We start from the raw sequence: 21,468 nt of genomic DNA on the forward strand, positions 1-21,468 counted from the left end.
ATATATAATTTATCAGAAAAATTAACAGAACAGAAGAACAAAAATACAAATCTTCATCTATATATCTACCTTGCAGCTTTACAAAGACTGAGATTGAAAGGAAATAATGGGAATGCTACCTTGGGAAATATATTTCAGTTTTTCTTCTTGAAAGACCAAATTTTCGTTCTTCCTAAGCAGTCCATATTAACACAACATTTTGGAGAAGGGATCCCTTTTCCCACTTCTCCAAAATATTGTGTTAATGTGATTAAGAACGAGAGTTGGTGCTCTTTTAGAAAACAACGTGAGGGCCTAGTAATTTATTTGTTTAATGATTTGCTTTTAATTGGCTTACCTTACCTATAAACAAGACCAAAAAAAAAAAGTAAAATTATTTTAAGGGAAAAACTACTAGAGAATCAACAATCTATACCTCGTAACTTTAGATGGATATTGGAGGAAAATGGATGAACCACTGAATATTATAATACTATAATAACAAGAAAAAGTTTCTCCGTATCTTATTTCAAATTTATAAACATAATTAAAAATTATTTTGCTCGGTGCCTTGGGCTATTGGCATTGCGGGTGAGTCTTTGCCATTTTCGGTTCGAAAAAAGGTGATTTTTTGGTTTTTGTCGCCATTTGGGCATTGTCTTCTAGCTTTCTTGGTTTTGTTTCTAACCTGGGACATGTCTCAAGATAGAAAAAGATTTTTATATTAATACATAATCATGTATAGACTATTTATTTTGGTCCTAACCCAGGGGTTTATCCTGAGGTAGGTTGACTTTTCTTTTATAGGTCTTTTGTACATTCTTTTTTTTTTTTTATAAAGAAAGTTTACTAACAAAAAAAAAAAGTTAAAAAAAAAAAATTGACACATGTCCAAAAATGCAAAAAGGATATATAGGAAAATATTAGAAATATTTAGAATATGTTTATATCACTACAACTTAATTATTATTTATTCTAAGTCCACGAATGACAAATCTCATATATAATTAAGAGATAAGCATCCATTTATTTCATGTAGACTTAATATTAATGTTTGAAGCTAACTGGCTTCGTTTTCTTCTCGAACATAATTGCTTCCATCACTGCAAATATAAATATAAATACATTTTTAGATGGAGTCCATGAAATGAAAATTTTGACTGAATTATTGGCTTTGTATTTGGACTGCAAATGAAACAAGGTTTAGAACTTCTCTTACCTTATGAAGCAGACCATAATCGAATTCGGATGGTTTCATCAGGAGCTGCTGAGGAACTTCCCCATCATTCAAAATTATATCCTAATGAACAAAGCAAAATGAACAAGTTCACATATATATAAGAATCAGACTTCTATATTTTAATAAAGCAAACATAATTATTTGTTATTATTATAGGAATTTATAGTATATTAATTACACACCCCATTGATATCTATAACCGGGAAATGCATCTGTTTTGCAGGGTGAATTTCAATTTCTTCCAAGGATTTTTCACTATCAGAACCCTGAAATATCCATACAATATGTACATATTATAACCTCATCGTTAGGAATGCAAGAGCAATTGATTAAGGGAAAAGATGATGATATGGAATCGAACCTTGTTATAATCAAAAGGAACGAAATCGACCAAGAATTCAAGAAGCTCATCGTTCCTCAAGGCTCTACCAATGTCAAAACGCTGTAGTGTTCGACGCTTGCAATGTTCAGTTTGTAGCCATGCACGAAGTGTCAGCTCCAGTATGAACAGCTCGCACGCCTTCGAGAACACGATTGGAGTGTCTGCGCTGATCATCTAAACATAATATACACAAACAAACTCACTCCATACAAAATCTGCTACCAAAATTGAAGAAATTAAGAAGGGGGAATCAACATGCAAACCTTCACATCGCGGTTGGATTTCATAATTCTTTTGATCCTTGCCAGAGGTAGTTGATGATTGTTCTTAAAGGCTTATCATAGATCATGAAAATAACCAAACCCAAAACGATAAATAAGGGAAAAGAAATGAGAATGTTGCGAATATAATTGATAGAATTAGAACCTGAAGTATTACGAATGTCAAATATTTGTTGATTCCAGAACATTTCTAAACTATTCCTTTGCGTCTTCAGAATCCGAAAATGTCTTGCCTCTTCTTCATCCTTTGATACAGAAAGTTTACATAAGATTTTGATTAATCAAACAAGCATAAAATTCATCATAGAAAAGTCTCACCTCAAGATCATCTTTGGTTTCCCGGTGATAGGGCAATACAAAAGGAGTCGTGGGCATGAAGTTATGCACCTCTGGAGATGGAGTTGAAAGTGTGAACTGATCCACTGACTGATTCAAATCCATGATTGGCCTCCTCATCATCCCACTCACCCTCTTCATATCAAAACACTCTAGCTGCAATGCAACCTTTAATATTGAGAGATAGTCCTTAAAATAGAGATAATGAACAGAGTACTTAAAAGGAAATTGTAAAGAAGCAATAAGTAGTTTTGGGTAGTGAAAGGTATAAGCATTAAGTTTGAGATAATGTCAAGCTGGGATTTTTACCTTGCATGTACTGTCATCTTCCATATATAGGAGAGGTAAATGTTCTAAGAAAACTCATTCTTGGAACTCTTGTAGACTCGCTTGTAAAACAAATATTTTAACTTGTTAGAATTAAACACGCACCGTATTATTATCAATGGAATTACTCAGGGATGTTTTGTTCCTAATTTCAGGTCAATTCTCATTAGTAATAGATTACACGCTCGAAACTAAAATTAATCTTGACATGTGTCTTTGTTATCACAAACTTTGACCAGCGCGTGTAATGTGTCAGCTTAGTCATTTTAACTGAATTTTTTAGGGAAATGTTTAGATTTTGATTCTGAAATGGAGCATGGAGTGTGTATAAAAGATTGATGTGAAGAGTGTGTTAATGTAAAAGACATAGTTGTTCTTACTATGCCTTTAGCTGTAGTGGAAAACTGGAGAGGGATGTATCTGAATTTAATGATTTAATTTTTAGGTATTTAAAGTTTAATGAAATGGTGTTTTTTTTATATTGAAATTAAAGGCATGTCATTTAAGTCTTAATGGAATAGAATCTGATTCTTAATATCCAACCTGTAACTTTGTCTTTGCTGGTTCCAAGTAAAGTCTTAATTGGTAACCCCATGACTATATTCTTTAAGTTGTAGTAACTTTCGTTTGTAACTTTTTTTAACTAAAGAAAGTTATGACCATGACAAATTGCTAACCTTTGATGGTTTTGTTTGGTACGTAATGTGAATCTAGGAGGAAACAGATTCAATCTAACGTCAAAACTGCAACATTATTTGATGAAATTGTACCCCATTGTTGCATCACTCCAAATTTTACCTAACAATTTTTGATAGTGAGGTGGAACGTTTAGTAGATAAGTTCCTGGAGAGGGCGAGCATCATGTTGAATTCCCACACTGACTAAATACGCTCAAACCTATTATGTTATAAGAGGGGGTAATCCCTCCATTCAATAAGGTTTTATTGGGTGAGGAGTCAGACTCACCTCAAATTATATCACGTCAGAAGTCCAAATGTGGGTATGTTAATTTAAAACAATCACAACTTTTAATCCAGAATGAGTTGTGGAGCCCATAAAATATCGACGGAAAACTTGTTTCAAGCCCAAAATCCATTGTTTCGACGTGTTTCAAAGTTATTTAAGTTTTCTAACGGTTTTTCCTATATTATTTAAAGTCTTTTCTTATTTTATAATTAATCAATAGTTAGGACTTCTTCTTTTTTTTAATTAATTTGAATTTTATTTCCTTGTTTATTGGGAGTCTTGTTAGGATTGGTTACCACCTTATATAAATATATTATTCGTTTTTTTAAGAGATATAATATTTTTTTCAGAATTTCCTTCAATTTTAAGACTTAAGTTTTTGAATTTGAGACTTATTTATCAATCCTAAAGGCATAGCCAAATGTTAATCTTGTTTTTACGTTAACTCAATGCATCAGATAGTCAAAGCATGGAAAAAGTATAGTATAATATAATATTATCTTTAAACTTCGAATGTTTGTATGATTCATTGTTTGTGTACTATTAATTGTTGTGTTCATTGTAATTCATGAGCACCGTTGTGTCGTGACCTACAATCTGTTAAGAGGTCAATTAACATAGTTTTGTGTAGACGATCTTTTTCAATATGTCTAAGTTAACACAAGTCTTTCTTCCATTTGAATCTGAGGGCGACTTCTGATCTTACACCATCACATACTAACTAACCAACTTATAAGTTGATTAATCCTCATCTTTCTTGAACGTTTCCCTCATAATAATGCACATACAATGGTTTAATAAGGGAGTGCATGTCATACACATCCTCATTGTATTATACAACGTAAATGTATTATACAGTTATTTGTTAACGGAAATTACATAATTAATTATCAAACTTCATATACTAACGGAATTTGTGGTACAAAGATCAAGTGTTTATGAAGTAATTTGATCATTCATAGTCAGCATCGATCTTTCGCCAGCCGCAGCAGCAGTCGTTTCGTCTCTATCAAACGTAATTAAAAAGGCATGCGCAAACACCAAATGTTGCACTCATCAAGTGGATATCTCCATTCAAAATTTCAATCTCCGCCAACAAACGGTGGTTGGACACATAACTTACTCCTTTAAGAAACCTCCCATTACAGTACTAGTCATCCTTTCAATCATTACCACCAACTACGTCCATACACCTCCAACTCATAACACAAAAATAATCAAAACTATAACCAACTTCAATTCGACCGCCCAAATCCAAATTTATACAACAAATTAATATAACATTATACGTACCCAAAAATCCATTAATTATTAATACACAAATTCTTCCTTATTCTTAATTATGATCATTATATATCTACATACAAATATAACTCAAGATTATTTTTGTTGTTATTAATGGTGATTGGAGTTCTTTTATGTATTAGCGAGGGAGCATCAACGATCGTTCCTGCTCAGTGAGGGAGTGCCGGAAGTGGCAACGGTGGCCATAAGGACACGTCGCTCCTGATAAAACCATACGACAAACTTCCGTTTTATACTTTGGGTGTCTGATTACGGGACGCAGCTCGTTGATGCCGTGAGCGAATTGGCAGTAATCACCGTATGGACACGTGCCGGTTTCCTGCCACTTGTTACAAAGCTCCGTCTTCCACATTCCTTGATTGTACACCTCCAGTCCTTCTGCCTTCGCTTTTGCCGCTTCCTCCTCTCTCTCATTATTACCAGATGGCACATGCGCTCTTTGCTACACGCGCGCATACAATAAGAGATCCCCTTAGATGTTTATAAAGAATTCAGTTATAAAATAAAATAAATCAATTATAGTGAGCTGCGTAGACTCACAGCTCCCTGTCGACTCGGACCGCTACTTTGATTGGTTTGATTGCTTTTAAGGTACCCACTGGACCGGACGGAGATGCTTTTAGGCAGAGTATCTCTTTCTACGACATTACGTTTCTCCATAACGCTCTTTGGACTGAAACCGGAGGAGATATCTTCGGTAAGACGGTGGAAGCTGTTAGTGATAAGCTTGAGGAGTCCGGCATTAGCAAGTCGGAGATCGGCGTTCTCCTTGACGAGAGTTTCGAGTTCTCTGTTGAGCGACTGTAGGCGAGAGAAACAGAGATCGTAGTGATCGCATAGCTGCTGATATTCCAAGACGAGTCGCGCTTGGTTGAGGCGGTGCTCGGTGGCGAAGTGGTAGTGGTGGTAGTGGTCGTCTGTAGATGATCTTGGCGGGAAAATTGAGTGGAAGATTGAACTGAAATCGGCACCAAAATCTGACGGCGGAGATGAGTTCGGCGTTTCGGTGGTAGAAGTCATGGTGCTGGTTTTGAAATCGGAAAGTGGAGACGCGTGCTCTCTCTCTTTATCCATCAACGTTGCCGCGAAAGGTACTGTGGAAAAACAAAACCAAGATAACCGAAAATGTTCTTTTTGCTTCTAATATATATAGAGTAACCAACGCGAACGGCAGTGGAAATCATCTACACGTTAGAGCAGAGTAAATAGGTAGACAAAGAGGAATGAGGTCCGTGAATCAAACTTAAGATTCAATGCAACTGTCAGTAATATAACACGTGGAAGGAGGTAATTCGCTTGTAAAAGAACCATCATATAGTATAAGTTGATAGTACAATTGCTTTCCCGCCAAGGGATGAGAAACCGTTAGAGATGCCCAAAACAGAATGATTCCTAAGTAGCGAGAAACACAAAACGTACAGTGGATATTTTTTTTTTTTTTAATGTAAAATATAAATATTGAAATTGAAGTGTATATGATGATGTGAGTAGTTGGGTGATGGAGTGGCAATGAAGAATGTGAGTTGAGTCGGGTTGGGTTGGATCTTGATGAAGGGAGGATTAAGACATGGTTTTGTTTTTCAAATGATAATATTAATAATGATACTATTTGTGGAAGTTGCTTGTATATGACTACTTTAACTAACTATGGTCCCCTCTATCTAGATGTAATGCCTAATCTTTTGTTGTTTCACCAACAACCATTTCACTAATTTTTTTTTTTTTTTTTAACCAAGGGTATCTAGACCAACTTGCATACAGGAGTTTGAAGGGAACAATTAAGTAAATCTCCTAAATGGTCATCTCTATTAGTGTTCAGAGAGTCTCAAACTCAAGAATTCATATTGAATCTTTTTGTTCTTTTACTCTCAGGTCACCCAACATCATACATTTTCCTAATTATCACTTTCTTTTCATTATTATTATTCTTTTGACTAATATAGGCTTTTTCTTCACAGATATGAGTGTGTGTTTGGATGGGCCCAAACGACAAAGGCCCAATAAATTTAATGAAAATGGAGATGGTTAATGGGCCTCAAAAGAAAGGTTCAAGTCCTTTTTCTCTCTGGAGTAGAGAGTCAAAGAGATGACATATGTTTGAAAAGGATATCTTATCTTACTCAACTGCAGTTTAATAGACAAAGCCTTTCAGTTCCTACCACAACTGGACTTATCTGCCGCTGGAGCATGTCATTCCACAGAGCTTAGGTAAAGTATCCCATCATTTATACCAAAATATTCAATCATGTTCTGTTGCATAATTAATTTAAAATATATGATAAATGAATAAGACAATGTACTGGTTTGAATATTCTTCAGCTAAATATCATAACTACAAGTTGGTAATTACTTTTGAAGTAATTAAACATCCAATTACAACAACAATAACACAGAAAAAGTCAACAAAAAGAACTAGAAATCCCAACATTCCAAGGGATATGTTACTGTAGCTGATTTAAAACTGCAGATAATCTTCCAGTAGCCACTAAAGCCTGGTAAAGTTCATAAGCAACCCGGTTCTCAACTTCTTCATAGGAATAAACAACACCCTTTTTCCCTGGTTGAGAAATCCCTTTTCTTACAAAATGATCTTCATTATTCAAGAACCCCACTTTACTAGCCAGATTTACCATCATCCCAACATAACCATTCTTCAAGTTTCCCCAAAGCTTAAAGGGTTTTGCAGCAACTGAACGAACAATCTTTAGCCTGAGCTTCGGCACCGTTTTGATCCTCCAAAACCTGCGTGACGCTGGGCCGCCATGGAACCTTGTTACCCTGACGTTCTTTCTGATTTTGGTTTCACCGTGAAGCCTTTGATATCTTCTTCTTCTCCAGTATCTCTGCAAAGAGCCGTAGAATGGCCTTGTTGTCAACTCCATTTTTTGTGTTGTGTTGTGTTGTGTTCTGTCTGCCTGTGTGGAAAGAGAGAAGAGAAAGAGCATTTATATAATAGAAGGCATCCAAGTCATAAAAGCCGGTTTGACAAGTAACTAAAATAATTTATTTCATGATTGATGACCACACATGGCTACAAATTCAAATGAAATTAATATATAGGCCAAGAAGTTTGAAATGCGATTGATTACATGCAATACAACAAGAAATTAATAATAAACAAAAATTATATGATAGTTAATTAGGAGGACCGGGTACCATTTTGATTATTAATGTTAATTTTCTACAGGATTACTGTTAGTTTTGCATGATTTAGTCCAATTATAGTTTTAATTAAGACTGAATCATTGAAATTGAAGGGATAACATTTAAAAAAATAAAAAATTTATTCAGCCTAGACTTGTGATTTTGTGTGTGAAACAAATTCACCCTTTGTATAAAATTCTAAGCAATACTGGTAAGTTTTGTCTCACTCAGGCGGGAGAAAACATTGAAAAATGGATTAGTGTATTCACATTTTATAATTAAATCCCATCTAATGTTGTTGTTTGGTAGCAGAAGACATTAATTATGATGACCAAGATTCTAGAAAGAGAGCTTTCCCTTACACAGAAGAAGGTATATTATGCTGCCGAAATCTCACAATTAGCAGTCTAATTAATAACGACAAATGAAATGGAATTAGTTAGTGGGCAGACAATAAAGTGATGTTACTCATAGTTCTCTCTTTCAGCCGTTAACAATTACTGACTTTTAGTATTTACCTCCTAATTAAGATTAAAATTTTGATGTGGTTGAATAATTGAAGAGTCAATATTAATTTATTTGTATGAACTCGTATTGATTCGGTCTTATTCAGCGTTCCTTTAAAATTAATTTGAAGAAAGATGATTATAAAATGAATTATGGTTATGATTGTTGATCACCTAGGGGAACAATGACCGCTTCTAATTGGTGGCTTATTTATTGGACAGCTGGCTTGTTGGATAACTATTGTTGGCCGGGGTGGCTGTTGAGAGCTGAGGAGTATTTAAATTTAGGTTTAAGAAATACATTGACCCATAATGTGCTCAGATGAAACTCCGTGTTTCATGTTAATTGAACCTGTTTGACAAGTTTTGGTCAATCTTGTTTTGCTCTTGAGTCTTGACTCATTAGTTTTTGGCTGCTCGCCCTTCGCCTATTATTTTAGAGAAAACGACTTTTTCTCATCCAAAAGTTTGCTTAATGTCACTTTTCTACTTAAAAAGTTATAAAATACTATTTTTTCAACCAAATTTAATATTTCGTTATTATTCAAATTGATGATAAAAATTCTATTTCTCATCCCTATTTAAACCTATAGTTATCTTTTTATAAAATCTTTTTTACTTTAACATCTGATTTTTCATCGATTATCGATCATTGCAAAGTCTATAATTTTCTAACCTTAGCTAATTTTTAACAATAAATATTTAATTGGTCACCACCATTTGATTTATAGATTTCACTCTTAGAGGTGGAAAATTTGGGCCGGGTTGATCCTAACCCGGCAACAACCCCCGGACGGGCCGGGTTGCACAATGGCAACCCGCAACCCGGCGGGTTGCTATTTTATCTCTTTTGCAAGAGACCCGGCAACCCGCCGGGTTGGTTGTGTGTAACCCGACGGGTTGGCCGTTACAACCCGACGGGTCATAACGCCCAACCTACCAACCCGGCGGGTTGCAACAGCCAACCCGACGGGTTGGCCGAAAAAAATTAAAAAAAATAAAAATTTTTATTTTATTTTTCAAATTACCCCTTTACCCTTAAAATATAGCCGTTGGAAGAGTCTTTTTCATCATTTCTCTTTCTCATTTTTTCCTATAAATTGGCCCTAAGTTCTCACATTTTTCTCACAACTCAAATTCTCTCATTCTCTTATATTCTCTAATTTCTCAATTATTCATTTATTAGTTTTTGCAATTTGCTCATATTTTAATTTTTATTAGTTTTTGTAATTTTTAATTCATATTTCCAATTTTCCAAATTCCAATTCCATACTCCAATAAGTCTAATTTTTCTTATATTATAATTTTATTGTATCAAAATTGAATTAATATTTGAAATGTTAACAAACAAAAAAATTGAATTGAATTATTGATATTTGAAAAGTTAATTAAAAACAATTATATTTATGATTATTTATTTGAAAAGTTAAATAAAAATAAAAAAATAGGAAAATCGGGCTAACCTGGCCTAGCCCACCACCTAACCCGACGGGTTAGGGCTGGCGGGCCGGACTGGGCCAGCCATTTTGGAGAAAATGACGGGCCTAACCCGGCTTGCCGTTGTTGGCAGGCGGGTTAGGCCCGACCCGCCAAACAAAGTAACCCGTCGCGGGCTGGGCCGGGCGGGTTACTTTTCCACCTCTATTCACTCTACAAAATATTTTTTACTTTGACTCTTAGTAACTCATCTCGATTAAAAAAATAAAATATATTTTAAATATTAACAAAATATAAATTTTAGATTAAAAAAATGATATTTTTTAATTTTTTAAGCGAAAATTGTCGTTAAGCCAAACCTTTGATGGGTAAACGTCCTTTTACTCATTATTTTTATCCCAGGAATAACATAAAACACAAAGGGACCAATAATTTCAATGTGCTGCGTTTTGGACCAAGCTCTAATCTCTATAAGACGTCGGCGTATCCCTAAAGTTCAAAATGATGATGCCAAGACGGATAGTGTAACATTGTTGACTGTTTCAATCTTATCCTTCTCGTTACTCAATAAACAATGAGAACCAAAGTTAAGCACAGGCAAACAGACACCGGCACTTCTCTCTGGAATTGGAAAGGTTCAGGAAGCAAGAAAAACAATGCCAAGAAACAATTTCCAGTGACGGAATTCTTGCAAGAAAATTACAGAAAAATGAGGGAAACAGTGTTGGGGCCTGGAGGTGGAGCTGGAATCGGGTGTGGTGCTGGAGTCGGGTTTGGCTTGGTTGGCGGAGTGGGTTTTGGTGGCTCGTCGTGGAACCAGCTAAACCTAGTTTTTGGGGTTGGAATGGGTTGTGGTGTCGGTGTCGGATTCGGGTACGGGCAAGGGTTTGGATACGGGTTTGGTTTGGATACTTTAGAGTCTTACGTTTCCAAACTGGATAGTTCAGATTCGTGAAAAAGGTTAGCAATTAATAAAATGAATTTCGCACTTAGTGATGAGCTCAGTTTTGTTGTTGTATTATTATGTTCTTTATGGTTCTTATCTGATAATGGAGTGTGTAGATTGAATACTCTGAGACTGATGGGTTCTTAGTAGACAAAATTTTTCAATACTACTTCCCATATATTTTCCTTCTACTTTGAAACAGTTTTTGATTCTTCTTAATTAAACAATGGTGTTATTTATTTTTCACATAATATTAATCCAGATTCTAGTTTATCAGAGCTTCTACATAGTTGCCACAACCCGCATTTGGTCATGAAATATATCAAGACATATTGCTAGAGAATGGGAAAGCACTGATAGGCAATACTTTGGCATTGAAATTATCATCTAAAAGAACATTTTCAGGTTTTTATGTCTGCAATGAACAATCTTTGCTTCACATTCTCATGGAGAAGCTAATCTCTTCGCAGTACCCAATACAATATTAAATCTTGTATCCCAACTCGTCAACTGACTTTCCTCGTCTGTCTTGAAGATCCATTTATCCAAAGACCTGTTTGCCATTTACTCATAGACAAGAAGCCTGTGAGTCCCTTCTGCGCAGAAGCCTTTGAGTATGACCTGATGGTAAATGCACACCTTGATAGACTGAGCCAAACCCTGCCTGGCCAACCTTTGTAGAGAAACTTTCAGTCGCCGTATGAAGATCATTATAGCTGACGCGAAAACACATGCCAGATAAACTATCCCACAAATCATCCTCTTCCAAGTTTGCTTGAGTAAAGTCCATTAATCTCTTCTTTTTATGTTGATAGTTGATACTAGAATCCGACATACAGTAGACCAGCAATTATCAATATGGTTGCGAGAACTTTGAAGACAATTAACAGAATATTTTTCCCCTCGGTACTCTTTTCATCACCACTTCCAGTAGAGACTAGAGACTTTGATATATGTAACCAGCCGAACCCTGCTGAGAGCGTTGCAGGCTACCTATTTCATCAAATAGATACCTCTGCCGAAGAATACCTCCATCGTCCCCAAGCAATAGCAAGTTGCCTGAGTCCTGCAATTCCATGGATGCAACTTTCTCTCCAGTAGTATTTGTGGGCCAAGCTACACCATTTCCCATTTCCATATAAACATTCCCATTCTTTCAAAAACAAACTTATCAGACTCTAATCAATTTGCCTCTATTAGCGGTCCAAACTATGGCAGTACTAATGTGAATGACAACCAGCAAAAAGAATTGAGCATCCAAGGCAGTGTAAAAGCCACAACCGTAAACCGAGTAGTTAGATCGCAGGAATAGGCCACTGTTATCAAGCCAGTCCCTGTGGGATGCCTCAAACCCAGGATATAATATATCTTGCCAATATGTTGAGAGTCAGCAATACGGGTCTTGGACACAAGGCTCCACAAAATTGGAACAATCCCATAATTCCTATAGCTGCAAAAGATGCACTGATCTTTGCTAAATAAACATAAGAAAATCTGTCTAAACATTGATGCCCACCTGATGTTTTGGGACTTGCTTGAATTTACAAAGGAAAAAATTGACAACCAACACAAATCTTCGAGTTGTGCTATATAATAAAGGAAAAATTTAAGGCACAAATTAATAAACTATCAAAATTCATCATTAAAAAAAACTTAATTATTCATATGAAAATCTAATATTAGAAAACATGAAGAGGAAACTCTCAACTGCTCTAAATACAACGCCAGATATTCAAAATTAATAACCTTTGTGAATGATGATTCGAGAAAGTGGCAACCAAGAAAGAAGAAACTACTTGTGAATCAAAGCAAAAATTTAGGAAGAAAGCGGTACAAATGAACAAAAGGGTCTAATCTTTCGGTTGCTAAATAACAGTTTTGACACAAACAAAGCTTACTGGAGAATGAATGAAAATTGAGCCAAGAATTAAGAAACAAAGAGTAACAGGAGACTGACCTCCTCATGTGTTGATTTCAGTTACAAAGCAAAAGAGTTTTGTAGAAGTAAGTGTTCCTTTTTGGCTTTTTTTTTCTCGATGTAAGAAGCAAAAGCTCTAAGAAAGTGAATTGCCTGTTCATCTGTGTACACTGAAATTTGACAAGCTTATAGTATTGCACTACACTTGTAATTATCAAGATTACTAGAGTTGAAAAAAATACATTTTTCAAACCTTGTATGTATTTATAAAAAATAAATAAATAAGTATTGGATCCAATTCGTAATCAAGGAAGGGGAGGAGGCCTAAGTCTAACTTCATCACATATCTCCCCTAAATTCTAAAATGATCATTACAAATCTCCACCAAAATTAGTCGAAAATCTTCAATTTGTAAAAAAACTAAAACCTAAACGTTATCAAGGAGCCTAACTAAGCTTACAAGTTCTTAGAAAAAATATCCTCATCTAAGGCCTTTCATTCTTGCTGCTGCCCAGGAGGTTGAAGTTTCAGATTAACACTTGACTTCTTCAGTTGAGCAGCATTCTCCTTAGAAGGAGCACCTGAGGACGTCACCAGAAACTGGTTAGGCTGTGACGATGGGAGATTCCACGGAACTGGTCCTCGCAGGGGAGTATGTGACAATGGGAGATACCACCACTGAACTGGTCCCTGCAGGGGATGCTGTGACGAGGCGGGATTCCACTGAACTGATGGTTGTAGTGGAGTGAATGGAATGGTGCTACTGGATGCACCAATAGACTGCTGTGGACTGTATGGAGTTGTGCTACTAGATGCACCCCCAGATGGATACGGATTATTTGCATTTGGCCTCATCCATATTGGAGTACCCATTAAAGATAGTGGGGGCATTTGATAAACCTGATTGTTAGGCTGGAAGCTGATCGGCCGCTGAATGTCAATTGACTTCTTCCCTTTACGTTGTCGAGGGCTATCTACATTCTGATGAACATGGTTGTGGCTAATCTGAGACTCCTCGGATGTTTCTGATGTGGACTTTCCCATCGCTTTAGGACCTCCTTTCATTGTGTAAATCTTTTTCGCTGTCAAGGCTAGCTTAGTGTTTAGTCTACAAAGAGCTTTCTTCATTTGATCCTCTGAAAAACTGTCAAAACGTTGATCCCATGTAGCACACTCCAGTCTGCGACTATTCTTGGGAACTCGCACAGCCCTATCATCATTTAAATTAGGCAAAGAAAGCGCCGTTCTTTGTCGTTGATCAGTTTTGTGTGTACCCTTGTACCTGTTGATAATACTAGTTAGCTTACCTTCCTCTGAGGCCCAGGTCTCAGGCTTCCCAGGCTGATCTTTATGTTTTGGACCATAGATGATCATACATGCGTCCACATCACAAAGAGTTTTGAACTCCCAAGCCTTCTTCAACAAACTATTCTTTCTCTTCCTGAAGGTTGCCAAACGAGCTTTTTCATGCTTTATTGGTTCCAGTTTCTTTGGTTCTTTAGCCATATCTAACCTGCAAAACGAAAATAGTATTCCGTCAGACACACAACAGATACTTATAATCACACCATTATCTCTTCATTGACAAAGATAAAAGTTCAAAAAAAAAAAAGGCTTTAATGGGGCCTATTCAAGGTTTTGAAGACTCACACTTGAGTTACAGAGACCCCAAAAGAAATTTCCTCGATTTAAACTTAAATATAAGAAATACTTATAGGTTGAGTGTGGTCTTTTCTAGGAAAAGTAATCTAAATTTAATAGGAATACAGAAATATTAGTGAAGTAGGAGTATAGAAAGAATTGATAACTTCGTAATCTTTCCTAAACAATATAAAACTAGGAATATAAAATAATGTCAACCATTGAGAAGAAGGAATGCAAAGAGTTTAATAAATAGAGAATTCCATAAATTTATATTGAACCTGTCCTCTCTCTAATAACTTAACACTACTTCAATCGACACACATGAATTAGTGAAAAGACCAGTCCAATCATATTTCTAGAGACAAACATTAATTGGCTTCAGTTCAAGATGAAAAATGCATCTTTTCAAAATTTAAAAGACTGAGAAACACAAAAAACAACATTTGTTCCTTTCTGGTTTTAAAATAATTCTCAAAGTTGTATTCGAATCCTAATCTAAACAAGGAATTGCATTCAAATTCTACTGCACACAAGGAATTACATCTAAATTCTAAATCAAATATGTCTTCAACATCTCTAACTACAGCCACAAGTTGTTAAAATTTAAAAGAGAACAAATATGAGCATGTTGCATTGAAAAAGATCAAAAAATTAACCAATAAACTAAAAAAAGATTTCATGCCTCCTCTTTGGAAGGGCTAGATTTTAATTGAAGCCAGTACCTTTGCTTTAGTATAGAAGAAAGAACCTTTTGGAAATAACTCTTCTCTAGATATAAATATATTTTATAGCAAGAAATTCTCTCTCATTATTCAGGATTCATTATTTAGGAAACAAAAACACAACACTGATTTGGTGTTAAAAATAAAAAGAAAGAAAACCCTGTCAACTTACCATAGAAACACCACATGACAGAAAATATTTAATTTCTATATACAAGATACCAAAAACTGGTCTCCACTATTTAATATGGCCTAGGCAATTTCTCAAACTGAGACACTCTGTTCATATAACACACCCATTAACTTCACTCTCTCGTTTAAAAACTAAAACCCTAGTACAAGTATGAATAAATTATAAACTTTAAATTTCTTTCGAAGGAGGTAATACCAAATCTTGATTTCTGGTTTGCGGCTTTGAGCTACAATTTGATGAGCATTATCAAGGTTTTGATTTTCACACAAACATCACAAGCGTAACAATAAAAAGATTCTCTTTATTGCCTATAAATTTTCATAGGAAAATAAAATCAGTTTAAAGAGAAATTAAAATCTTCAACGAAAAAAAAAAACAAGAAATCCTGACGAAAACCCTATGTAAATGTTTATGTAACCGTTGGTAAATTGAATTTCAATAAGAAAAAAAAGGAAGAGTAAAAATAAGAATTGTACTTACAAATTTTCAAATGTATTGTTTCGTTGGAGTTGCAGAGGTTGTTGCCTCTTTTGAAACTTGATTTCTTGGGGAGGACGTAAGTGATTGGGAGCAATTTATATAAACTTAATTAAGAGAATCCTATTTTAACTAGGAATACGAAACTTAAAAGAGTCAAGTTTCAACGGAAATAGGAAACCAATATACTTTCCAAATATTACTCTTTTATTTTCATTTTTAATTCTTTGGTTTAGTTATTTATTTATTTGTTATAGAATTTTCCATTCTAGGTTAACATGAAAGAAATTAGGATAATCTACACCATGTTTCCTAATATGATAAAAGACTTTCTTATTTAAGATAAGTTTAATCACAGAATTGAGAATAGCCCCCCGCTAGGCCCCATCCCCATCCCCATCCCGTTAAATCCGCTAATAAATATCTGTTGAATGGAGAAATGACCTTTTTACCCTTCAAACAAATCTTTTAACAAAATCTTTTATAATTCATAATCAACCAACAAACTTCATAAGCTTTCACATTATCCCAACAAAATTTCAGCCATTGTTCTCTTCTACTTGTACTCCAACATTCATCTCAAATTGGCTACTTCGAAGCCCCGCACCAACTGGTAAACGACAACCATGGTATATCAAAGAAGAATTTATGGGGGAAAAAGAAGAAAGAACAATGGAGAAGAAAAAAAAAACAGAAGGAAAGAAAGAGCGATGGGGATGAAGAGTAAAAATCCGAAAGTATAAATATAAAAAAAGAAAAAAGGGGAAAAAGTTAGGGTTCTTTAAAATCTAAAAAGTCGTTAGTGTCCTTTCTAAAATGAGAAAATTTCAAAAATACCTTTTCATTAGTTAAAATTAACGGAATGGGATTAGGGTCTTACGTTAAACATACGGGGTTTGTGGTGGGGCTGCAAAAAATTAGTTAACCAAATCGGATATGTGCTTTTTCTATCCAAATCGGTTTTTCGATTCAAGCCATATTGCGAACCAAAACCGATCCAAAACATGGCATAAACCAGTTGCAAACCAATCCGGATTTTCAGTTTGCAAACCGGTTTTATTAAAAAGCTTTCCTTTTTCTTGTTTTTTATATCTTATGATCAAAAAATTTCCTACTTCTGGATGACAAAATTTCAAGAGACCAAAAAACCAAATGATCCACAACAATTTGGCCAATTAATCACCAATTAATGATACTAAATTCTTCTCGTCCAAGCATAATAACTAATCATCACCACTTACATTATTATAAAATATAAAGTGTTCCTTTAAATTTTAATGGTCAAGTACAAAAGTGATTAAGAAATAACAAGTGAAAGTTGTAAACTGGCATCTCCCTCTACTTTAAGGCTTAAGCATTCTTCAATTGGCCAAGTGCAATTACGGAATCACCTGCAAGAGGAATGCAAAACTTACATTTACTCTCTCTATTACCTTTCAAAAACTAATAATTTAAATAGATTGGTATTATGTATTAAGGCCAAATATCATAATAGAATATACAAAAGGATTGATTGCAACAATTATTAAATGATATCCTAGCAACAATATAATGAGAAAATAATCAAAATATCAATAAGCATATTCCAGAAAATGAAACAGTAACTTACCAACAAAACCTCTATGTCAAGAGGACCAAGAAGTAACACCATATCACCTCTAAAGACAATTGTTGTGAAAAATGAAAATATGATCAAAATGTTTTCTTTTCTATTATAAATAATAAAAGTATCAGACATACAAGACAAAAAATTAAAAGTAATATACCTCATATATTGGGTTGTCGTTCAATCATCCATATGACTTGTGCTTTCCAATCCGAAACGCGCAATTTCTACAAATAATTGGACAAGCACATTAGATAAGTTATATTTGCAAAATATATTTAACAAAAACAACAAATAAATAACCAAAAAAGTAAAAGTAAAGGAACAACTTTACCCATGTCAAGTTTTGATATTTCGTCCAAACTCTCCTCTATGATGAATCGTACACGCGAAGCCCGAACCCAATCCTGTGTACAAATAAAAGCCTCCACCATCTTGGGAGTGAGGGAGCTACGAAATTGATCCAATACACAAACCCCCCGTACTGAAAGCTGACTCAGATGCAACGGTAGAGACAAGCATAGCCAATACATCTCGTGCTATCATAGACAGAGCTTCATATTTTGTTGAATTTAACTTCCACCATTTCAAGATATCAAAGCTCTTGTTGTCATCTTCACAACCGTCCATTAAATATTTGTCCAACTCTGTTTTGTGATTCACAACTCGAGTCTGCTCACTTGGTTGAGCACTAGGGAGCACCTTAAATGAACTATATTGCTCAAACAAAGCCACCAAAACTTCCTTCACTTTTGTCTTCAACCTATCAGCAAGAACCGTATCAAAAGACTCATTAATAACTCAATCCACATATTCTAATTTGTGTCTCGGATCTAGTACCTCTACAATAAATAACATGAGGTTGATATTATCAATATTTGACCAATATTTATCATATTTCCCCTTCATCCTTAGAGCCATACTATGTAACCCAGGATCTAGACTTGTATACCATTTTGAAATCTTCAACCCAATGCCAAAAATGTATCGCATGTAAGCATTACTAGTGACATAAAGTGAGTCGGAGACACGTAGAGTAGCTTCATAAAAGACTTTCAAAAAAGGTAAGAAGTATCGTGCATAGTCCCAATCAATGCATGTAGGCCAAACCCTAAACCTTTCCCCATTACTAAGCTCATCTGAATACTTACTATTCTCTATTTCAACAACTCAAAAGCTTTCTGGAATTTTAATGCCGCATCCAACATCAAGTATGTGGAATTCCACCTTGTTTTAACATCGAGAACCAATTGAGCTTTACTTTCAATTTTTTCTCTTGCCACACACTCCTTAAATTTGTGTAACCTTGCTGGAGAAGACCTCACATACCTCACTGCCGAACGAATTCGGAATATGGAGTTGTCCATATCTTTTAATCCCTCTTTTACAACTAAACTCAATATATGAACACAACATCTCATGTGAAGGAAGTCACCATCCAAGACACTCCCTTTCCAACTTCCCAACCGAGTCTTTAGATAACTTATTCTAACATCATTGGAGCTTGCATTATCAACAGTGATTGTGAAAACTTTATAAATACCCCACTCAAACAAACACTTCTCCAGTGTCTTGCAAATCGCTAAACCTTTATGACTAATAATTAGACAGAAATTTATAATCTTTTTTTGTAAAACCCAGTTTTCATCGATGAAGTGAGCTGTTAGACACATATAATTGAGGTTCTGACTTGTCCATGTATCCATGGTGAGAGAAACTCTTTGAAAAAACTTAGCAAAGAACTTCTTCATCTTTTGGCACTCTTCATTATATATTTTAATACAATCTGAAGCAGTTCAGCTAGGCATTTGAAACCTTGGCTGAGCCACACTCATCAACTCCCGAAATCTCTCACGCTCAACAATCCTAAAAGGTAACTCATCAACAATGATCATTTTAGCTACGGCCTATCTAACCACATCCTGGTCGAATTTCCAAGTCAAAAGTGAAGAATGTGGAACGCTACTCGACTAATCACGTGCCTGTTGTGCTTGTTGAAACACTTTTATCTTCTACTTCTTGTCCACCACATTCAAAGGATACTTTTATATCTACTTAAATGCTTATGCAAACAACTTGTACTGCTCTTACTTGGACAAGCTAGAACATTCCCACAGTAATTACATGATGCAGTGACATTATCCTTATTCTCAGAATCAATCTTGGTGAAATGATCCCACATTTTCGAAGTGTTCTTCCTTTGAGTAATAAAAGTCCCACGTTTTTGGGTTAGATGTGGCGCTGGTGTCATGCAAGTCGTTGGATTTGCAGGTGTCGAATTCGATGAATGAATGTCACTTGAAGTCTGACAAGCACGAGCATTGTCACCAGTCGACGATATTTGCAAAATTCGAAAAGAATTTAATGATAATTTATAAAGAATAAAAGAATGAATCTCCAAAAAAAAAAAAAAAAGGATCTTTACAAAAATAGGGTCCTAGAACAGGCCCAAGCAATCAATCTAAAGTTCTAAACAAAAGCAAAAGGAAAGCACGGCTAAACAATCCAAAATAAAATGGATATTGCGAAAGGCTGGCTTTGTGTCTCTTATTGGGGAACGAACTTGTATTTTAATGCCAAGACTCCAAAGAGAACCATCCAAATATGATTTCAACAAAATGAGGCCTCTGTTCTTGACATCATATGTCTTTTATTTGCACACAATATTTGAGGAAATGCACATATTGCACCAACAAAATTTTTAAGGTTGTAAAGTGCCTCAAAGGATCTTATCATCACTCATCAAGACACCACAATGTATATTTGAATATCAATCATAAATAATGATCAAGAATTTGTGAGGTAAAGGATGGTACAGGACCACAGAAATTTCCATTCAAGCTTTTAGCAATGAAATTACACGAAACATTTAAGAAGCACATAAAAGACTAATAGCAGATTTTATTTGCTCTCACGTCAAACTAAACCTTTTCATCAGAAGGAAAACTAGAAGAGGGTTGGTATTATTAGAATATTCTATATAAGGGCTAACATGGAGTGGATACAACAACATATACAAAACGTTTAACTCTGTCAAGCCAGATAAAATTTTAATTACATGGGCATCACCTATGTTACAATCATTATTATCCAACCATCTCCCCAACACACCACCAATAGAAAAAGCCTTCACAACGCCACAACCAACACAAACACTAGAGAAACACCAAAAATCATATACTTTTCCCCATACCATATACTCCCCAACTCAAAATTCAAAAACCAGAGAAGAACTCGATAGTTGTGGTAATTGAACAGGGGACAAAAGTGGTTTAAAGAAAGCTTCATTCGCCAGCTATAAATCTGATAGCTAGGATCCAAAGTATTCCATCTACGTTCCCAGGACCCACTCTTTATTCAAGTATGTGCAGGCATGTTCATACTTTGAAGACAAATTAACCCAAAATAAAAACTTACCTCAAACACAGGAGCTTAATCTAGCCACAATAAAGTGTCAATCGCTGTTGAAGACTGAAGACTGAAAAATGAAGATTGCGAAAATGCGAAGACTGAATAGTGAACTCGTCACAGCCAAAGCCCAAAGGTCAGTTGTTGAAGCTTGGAGAATGGAAAATGGAGAGGGAGGTAGCGTCATAGCGAGTTTGAGAGGGGTTGGTGACTAGAGTCTTGGAGAGTGGAGAGGGAGGCAACGAGTTTGAGAAGGGTTGTCGTCGGAGATTCACGACAGGCCGACGACGACTGGAGTCTTGGAGAATGGAGATGGCAGTGGCGAGTTTGAGAAGAGAGGAGTTGTCGACTGTCGAGTTTGAGAAGAGAGGAGTTGTCGACTGTCAAGTGTGAACTGTGAAGTTGGGTCGTAGTTCACGGATTCAAAATTCAAAAGTAATATTAGATTTAGGATTTAGATAATTAGGGATTTTTATTTTTTAGAATAATATTATTATATTAATAGGAAAACCGGTTTACTAAATCGATTTCGGTTAAATGGTTATAAAAATACTATAAATCGTAAACCAAACCAGAAATCTAGTTCAGCCATTTTTTGAAACTGAAACCGAAACCAATTAACTGGTTAACCGGTTTTCCGAACCGGTTCCA

The 21,468-nt window shown here is 35.3% G+C and overlaps 3 protein-coding genes across 3 annotated transcripts; all 3 read right to left on the bottom strand.

The window, feature by feature from the left end:
- Positions 1-333: 333 nt before the first annotated feature.
- Positions 334-2,551, bottom strand: LOC116111205 (nuclear transcription factor Y subunit C-3-like). Its single transcript, XM_031397400.1, has 8 exons — positions 2,528-2,551; positions 2,201-2,407; positions 2,028-2,115; positions 1,865-1,935; positions 1,581-1,775; positions 1,402-1,485; positions 1,199-1,279; positions 334-342 (listed from the first exon to the last, which is right to left on the bottom strand). The coding sequence occupies exons 1-8, from the start codon at positions 2,549-2,551 to the stop codon at positions 334-336; spliced, it is 759 nt and encodes a 252-aa protein (XP_031253260.1).
- Positions 2,552-4,412: 1,861 nt separating this feature from the next.
- Positions 4,413-6,033, bottom strand: LOC116111236 (zinc finger CCCH domain-containing protein 14-like). Its single transcript, XM_031397434.1, has 2 exons — positions 5,357-6,033; positions 4,413-5,258 (listed from the first exon to the last, which is right to left on the bottom strand). Exons 1-2 carry the CDS (start codon positions 5,888-5,890, stop codon positions 4,935-4,937), a joined length of 858 nt encoding a protein of 285 aa, XP_031253294.1. The 5' UTR covers positions 5,891-6,033; the 3' UTR covers positions 4,413-4,934.
- Positions 6,034-13,010: 6,977 nt separating this feature from the next.
- On the bottom strand, positions 13,011-15,971 carry LOC116111237 (MADS-box transcription factor 18-like). The gene is made up of 2 exons (XM_031397435.1): positions 15,807-15,971; positions 13,011-14,280 (listed from the first exon to the last, which is right to left on the bottom strand). The coding sequence occupies exon 2, from the start codon at positions 14,271-14,273 to the stop codon at positions 13,263-13,265; it is 1,011 nt and encodes a 336-aa protein (XP_031253295.1). The 5' UTR covers positions 14,274-14,280; positions 15,807-15,971; the 3' UTR covers positions 13,011-13,262.
- Between the last annotated feature and the right edge of the window lie 5,497 nt (positions 15,972-21,468).

The sequence above is a fragment of the Pistacia vera genome, unplaced genomic scaffold (assembly GCF_008641045.1).
Source record: "Pistacia vera cultivar Batoury unplaced genomic scaffold, PisVer_v2 Contig63, whole genome shotgun sequence".
NCBI classification, from domain to species: Eukaryota; Viridiplantae; Streptophyta; class Magnoliopsida; order Sapindales; family Anacardiaceae; genus Pistacia; species Pistacia vera.